The 7169-nt window shown below is 45.4% G+C and overlaps 1 protein-coding gene across 1 annotated transcript; it reads right to left on the reverse strand.

The window, feature by feature from the left end:
- On the reverse strand, window positions 1-7169 carry spp2 (secreted phosphoprotein 2; the record flags this gene model as incomplete). Its single annotated transcript, XM_080023937.1, has 6 exons — window positions 1-86; window positions 304-352; window positions 684-806; window positions 1913-2035; window positions 5494-5621; window positions 7118-7169. The coding sequence occupies 6 exons, from the start codon at window positions 7167-7169 to the stop codon at window positions 1-3; spliced, it is 561 nt and encodes a 186-aa protein (XP_079880063.1).

Below are 7169 nucleotides of genomic sequence, written 5' to 3' on the forward strand. Positions count from 1 at the left end.
TTACTCCAGAAAGTTGCTGAAGCGGTCTCCCCGGGGCTGGACCTCCCCGGTCTCCCCCTGGAAGAAATGACGCTGTCGGGGCGGCGCTGGAGGGGAAGGAACCACGACATTAGCAGTGGGAGCAAAGTCTGTGGGATGGATGTGACAGGGTTTCTGCTCAGTGGTGAATGACGATGTTTGTTTATGTGATGGAGTGTACAGTATGTTCAGCGATAACTGTTTTGGGTTGTTTGTTTGGTCTTTTGCCAACTATTCATGCATGCCTACGACTATTCATTTGCGCTTGGACTAACATGGGCTTACCTATGGTGAAGGTGGGCAAAGTGAACTGTCGCAGCCTTTGAGAAAAAACCTGCAAGTGTTGAGATGAACATTTGTTGTAAAAATATGCAGATGTGTGCCACATTACAGTGGGTTTGTATTTGGCTCCAACTCTCTTTTCTTAAGTATCCAACTTAAGACGAGGGAAAAAAAGAGGCCGAATATTGTCACCTACAACAACACCACAAACAAATTTAAAAGCACATTACTGGTTATTTTTATTCTTTTTTTTTACCTTATTGAGGTACACGCATTGTTTTATACTGGCTTCATGCCAAGACAAGTGTACGGACCAATCTGCTGATTTTGAAAGCCAGATATCGCTGCTCTGATCCTAATAAATAATGCGCTCTCTCTCTCACTCTCACCTCCTCGCTGGACTCGGAGCTGCTGCTGCTGCTGCTGCTGTCCTGTTTGCACTTCAGAGACACCACCTGGATGGATGTAGGGGCCATTCGCACACGGCTGGAGCAGGACACAGACGTCTGGTCCACGGGGTAAGACAAGAAAGGGAATGATGCAAAAAAAAAAAAAAGACATTAGTAAAAAAAAAAAAGCAAAGAAGAAAATAATGGACGGGTCTGAAAGCTTCATGTTCAACTCCATCCCTATGTGCCGTCGCCCGGTCCTTCCCCCTCCACTGCATCCGCTGGGCGGGTGTTTGTTCGTTATACGTTTGTAACAACTACAACGTCACATTTTATTCAAAACTACATTTGGGATTTCCCGCGGTCGATCCAGAGTGTGACGTCGCCTGCAGCCGGTTGCCGGTAGGAAGCGGCACAACTTCCTGTTTCTAGTCAGTCACATCGGGGCGGATGTAGCCAAAAGAGCTAAATAGCTCAATAGCTCAATATTGGAAAAAAGTGATAAAACAGACAGTTATCTGCATCCCCCCCCAGTTAATTCAGCAAGGTTGTGCTACGGGCAGCTATAAATGATGTTACTCAACATATCACTGAGTAGCAAACCTGTCCTTGCACGACCAACCACATTATGTCTGGGTGTGACCCTGGAACCCAGCAGCTCGACACCCCCCCCCCCCCCCCCCCCCCCCCCACCCCCGCCCGCCCGACAATCGAGTGGTTTTTCGGTGACGGATGTGATCGCTGGACTTTTTTGTTTGTTGCAAAAGTCCAGTGATACCAACTGAGCGTGTTTGACATCATTCACTGTCGCAACTGCAGAAACCCTGCCAAGGTAAACGGGTGGCGGGAGTCAGTCAACATCTGACCTCACAAGAGCAAAAGTTTCCTACCTCCTGCCTGGATACAGCACTGAGTGCGTGCAGGGGCTGAGGCTTAGTATTGTTATGCTGGTTACGGCTGGATAACCACATACAATACTATCTCACTATGTAAAGATTTCAATAATTGTGAATAATGATAATAATAATAATCCTGTTCTGTGTGATGGCAAGAACACATCTTCATCAAACATCTTTCACATTCAACATTCCATTGGGGATAACAAAAAGTAGCTCACTGATCTATGGATCGTTATGGTTGTCAAGTTAGAGTCGAGAGAAAGACTTTTGACTTTTAAGGAGAGAGACAGAGAGAGAGAGAGAGCGAGTCCATGCTTTTCTCACTGCAAATAACTTTCTTCTGAAGGCACATGTTTGGGGATCTTCTTGGGAACCCTTCAGGCAGTCAGTCTCCTGAACGTTAAACTTCAACAACAGGTCATTGGTGTTCAGACTGACAGGGATGACCTGAGAGACACAAACAAAAATGGGTGGGGGAAAAAAAAATGTAAACCCTATTTTACAACACAGGTCATTTGAAAAATAAGCACATTTCAATACTACTTCAAATCATCTAGGAAAATCAAAATTATATTATAAAGTAAATAAAAAATAATAAAATATAAACATAAAGGAATTATTATTTTATTAGTGTATACACACACACACACACACACACACACACACACACACACACACACACACACACACACACACTGGGAAAACCAGAATGGCAATTGGCAATTTTAATCAGGATGACAGCAATAAACATATCGGACAAGGTAAGTAAGGCAGTAGCCTAGAGTCAACCACTTGATGGTACTTACATGTACAAAACTTTTTTATTTTTATTTTTTTAACATCTCGGCCGGTGACATAAGGGGCAGTCTTCTAGGTGTTGTCTCTTAGTAGCAGTTCTATTTCAGCCCCGCCCTCTAACCTTAGTGGGTTTATCCCTCTTCTCACGCGCAGCACTGAAATCTTTTAGTCCACGCCCACCTACTGTGGGCCCCACTTAAATTGGCGGAGCACGCCGGTGGAGCGCCACCCCTCAAGCGGTGTGCTCCTTTTGCAAGCTCCTTCCTCTGGCGGAGAAACAATGCAAGGCGGACGCTTTTGTGGCCGTGGCGGATTCGGAGGAAGATGTTCCTGCACAGGACCACTACTCCCTGAATGAAGCGCTCGACTTCTTCAAAGCCGGGCCGGAGCCGGACGACTCCGCCCCCTCCATGGTATCCCCACACGGGTTGCCTCCTGCTCTCCCCCTCCCATCAGAGGGGCTGGAGCCGGATGACAAGCAGCCGGGTGCACGCTCAGCTTTCGCTGAGGCCCCCGTTTCGGCCCTTCTGCCTGTTGGCGTTGCAGAGGCATCTGCCTCCTTCTGCGCCTTGTTGGACTGTTACAGTGCGTAACCCTCGTCCCCAATCATCACAGCAGGAGGATTATTTGTTCCCAGCCCGCATGCCACCATAGAGAATTTATTATTCTGCTATGCTGCGCCATTCAGGATCATATGGGTCCTGTGGTGCGTCATTACGCATGACGCAGTGACTGGGAATGGAGCGTTAGTGATTCGTTACTGAAGTACGTATGGTTGTGCTTATGGTACCGGACCAGTGAGGCATAGACTATATCCTGCTCCACCTTTAACCCACTGGCGATAGCCTTAAAGGGCCGAGCTTATACAAAATAGAACGTTAGTTCCCTATTGTAACTCCAGATTCTATGAGTCTACTGTAAGCGCAGCCCTTTAAGCTATGGGCCTCACTGGCCCCGTAAAATGGCTGAAGAAAAAGCTATTTTATGGGAGCCGATTGATGGTCGCCCCTGCTGTTTATACACAAAGTGCGTATAATGCTGGCTATGATGAAAACGTTTGGGGGACACAGCGCATTGCAGCTAGCTGCGTCGCCACAGACCAGTCAGAGTGGCCATGCTGACCCCTGTCCACCGCCGAAAGCGCCTACAATGAGCACGTTAGTGTCAGAACTGGGCCATGGAAGAAGGTGGCCTGGTCTGATGAATCATTTTCTTTCACCATGTGGATGACCGGGTGCGTATGCGTTGTTCAACTAGGGACGAGATGACACCAGGACGCACTGGTGCACAGGATGCAGGCAAGAAGGCAAGCCGGCAGAGACAGTGTGATCCTCTGGGCAATGTTCTGCTGGGAAATCTTGGGTCCTGGCATTCATGTGGACCTTACCTTGACAAATACCACCTACCTAAACATTGTTGCAGATCAAATTCACCCCTTCAGAAAAACAGTATTCCTCTTTCAGCAGGATAATGCTCCCTGCCACACTGCAAAAAAATGGTCCAGGAATGGTTTAAGGAACATGACAATAAGTACAAGGTGTTGACTTGGCCTCCAAATTCCCCGGATTTGAATCCGTTCGAGCATCCGTGGGATGTGCTGGAACAACAAGCCCGATCCATGGGGGCCCCACCTCGCAACTTCCAGGACTTAAAGGATCTGCAGCTAAGGCCGTGTTTCTCCTCTACCTCGCCGGTTCCCGGAAGCCTGGCAGGCTCAAAATGATAAGGCAGCCCATCGTAGGAGGAGGACTTTCCACCCCACTGGGCTCGGCGCTCTTGACATAGAGCTCCACAGGGATGATGTATTTTTTCAGGCCAACCCGGAAATTAGCATCGCCCTGGTTCCCTCGACAAAAAGCCAATGGGATTTTCCATTGGATTTTGGATTATTGCAGAAAATAAGCTCTGTGGCAACCCAAAGTGTATGGTAGCTACATGTTTCGTTCAGCATGATAATCTTCACAAATTAACTCCACTTTTATGGTTCTTGAAGCGTAAATGCAATCGCCAAACGTAAAAAGCTGACGTTACGGTCACATGACTTCAGCGTCGCCACCACTGGGATTCCAACTTGATTCATTTGATTTTCGCGCGACTTCTTCTAAAAAAGCCTGGAAAGTTTGAGTTAGAATAGTTTGCAAGAGTACGAGTATAAACACAAGAGGCTGTGAAGGCAGAGTAGTGAGTACATGACTTTCCGTGTTCGGCGTGATGACGTTTAATGTCCCCGACAGCTTCTGTCGCCTCGTTCAGCCACTTGTTAGCAACCGCCTTTTTTAAGACGCCTAAAAGCTTCAGGATTCATGAGTGGGTTATTTCCTGATGTATTTTATGTCTTGGAAAAGAAAAAAACATCCTCTCATAAGCTTGTGTTAAGCGCAGACCTTATTTCAGGCGTCTAACCAAAAACCCAAATGCGAACTCATTTCTGGGTTTTAGGGCTCCTTCCTGCAGTACTCTATTGGGATTCTTTTTATTTTTATTTTAAACTTGCCATTCACTCACTCCGGCGCTTCCTCTGTCCTGTCTCCTCCCCTGTGATGTCACGTTCAAATTCGCGGGCAATGTCCGACTTTTAGGTTGCCGTGGCTAATTGCATTACAAATATTAGTCCATTAAGTCCTGTAACTTGAAAGAAAATGAAAATAATTTCTTCAATCGAATTCCTACATCATTTCCCCACACATGAATTAACTGGGTATGCCAACCCGAAAGTTTCCCTTCATGGGTGGGTTGCACCAACAAAGTTTGTTTTTTAAACTGGATTAAATCCGGGTTAATCGAGTGATCCTGTTGCACTAAACCTAGTGTAGAGTTGAATTTAAATTTTAAACTGACGAGGACAATAAATTATGACGAAAAGCGGCACAACAGTGCTGTGAGTGGAAATAGCCTACTTGTCTGTAATTTTCACTTGTGATGCATGAGTTAACACTCAAGGTTATTTTAATGCTGACAATACTACTTAATCAGACAGTACAATACACTTTTTAATGTTTTAATATTGGTACCGGGCCTGGAGAGGGTCCCTATCCAAACCTTGCACTCTAAGCACCGGAGTGTTTAGAGTGCTTGGAACGGACATCTCTCAAAGTATACCCCCTTACCCGTTTCACTGAGCTTCGGGTCACCCGGTAAAGATGGCCGACGGCGTACACGGAGTTGACCTCTGAGAGAGCCAAGCTCAGACCCTTGTTCGCAATGGTCGCCAATTCTGAGTTCAGTGCTGGGAAGGCTGGAAGACAAATGCCAAAGTTAAAATATTTGTGTTTTCGTGACGTCAAAATCTTCTGACTGAATTCACCTGCCCTGCACCTGTCGCCCTTTCTCTAGCCTTTGGAGTGCATCTCAACCCCAAACCGGTAGCAATAGGAAATGCCCCCAGACACGTCAATCTCCGCTCAATCCCCCCTGAACTACGCCGCCTATATCCCCAAACTGGCTTGGACGAGCATTCAGCGCCAAACGACCTGGAAGACCCCTCTGCTGCGGAGTTCTAAGAAGCCTCACGGTGGAGGAGCATTAGGCTTCCTCTTAAGGGTGCTATTTGTTGATAATTGTCTAATGTTACTAGTTGTGCCTTTCAAAGTATCTGTTGAAAACTCCTCGTGTATCGGGGGGGGGGGGGGGGGATTTACTCTTATCCCTAGCTAATGCAAATCTCAGTTAAGGGCATGTACATTTTTGGATTCTAAACTTTCTAATGAAATTTAAAACCTAATAAATTTAAAAAATGTTTGCATTGCTCTTTCACGGAGCATACTTCAAAGGGTTCAAATGTTTCTTTGGCCGTGTTCACAACACAACCTCACTGAACGCTTGAAAATGGAAAACCGACATGACACTGAGGGTCCGAGTCCTCGTTTTAAATAACATTATTACATTCAATTTAAAACTAGTTTTTGCAATCGCCGTGGAGCTCAACAATAGCTACAGTAGGTTGCCAGTAGGAAGCGACGCAATTGCCTGTTTCTAGTCTCTTAATGAGCTTAAATAGCTGATTTCTGGAAGCGCAAAACAGTCAATAAAACCTTATAAGATGTATGTTTTTTGCAGTATAGCATAAAAGGCTGCATGATTGCATTATGGATCTCTTGTTTTTGAAAAGGAGATTGAACAGTTTATTTTTTTTCTGAGTTAAATGTTTGGTCTGCATTTAAGCCCAGTGAGATGCAGCAGTGGTACATTTCTCAACGTACCTATCCATCCTCTTGTCTTTTGCTGCTGTCATCATGACGACATCACACAACTCCATGTCAGACCATTCTCAATTCCAAAGGAGGATATGGATTTTTTTTTTTACCATTACTACTTAACATTGCGACCTAATGGGATGTTAAAAAACTAAAACAATATTGCATGATGCCTTCTAAATCAGTGGGCCTCAGATTCTGAGAGTCCTGTAGGATTAACAATTTCTGATTTCTCTCGTAGTGGGAAGAACTAGTCTCCCCAGACAGGACACGTTAACCCCTCACATTGCCACAGTTTTTGTAGAAATATTTGCGAAATGTTTTAGATTCTTAACTTAACAGTATTTTGCTGGATAAATTAGTAATCCAAAATTAATATGATAGTATTTATATTTTCAAAAATGAGATCATTAATTCTGCGGAAAGACTTGTCATGGACCCATTGGGGTTACTCGGACCCTAGTTTGAGAAACGCTGCCTGATCTTTACCTGGTTATGTGACACAGATATTTTGATCCTCTCGTTAACATTTACTCACCAGAGCATCCCAGAGCCTGCAGCAGGGCCAGGAGGCCTACGCTCCACTTCAT

The sequence above is a fragment of the Zeus faber genome, assembly GCF_960531495.2.
Source record: "Zeus faber genome assembly, chromosome: 2".
NCBI lineage: Eukaryota > Metazoa > Chordata > Actinopteri > Zeiformes > Zeidae > Zeus > Zeus faber.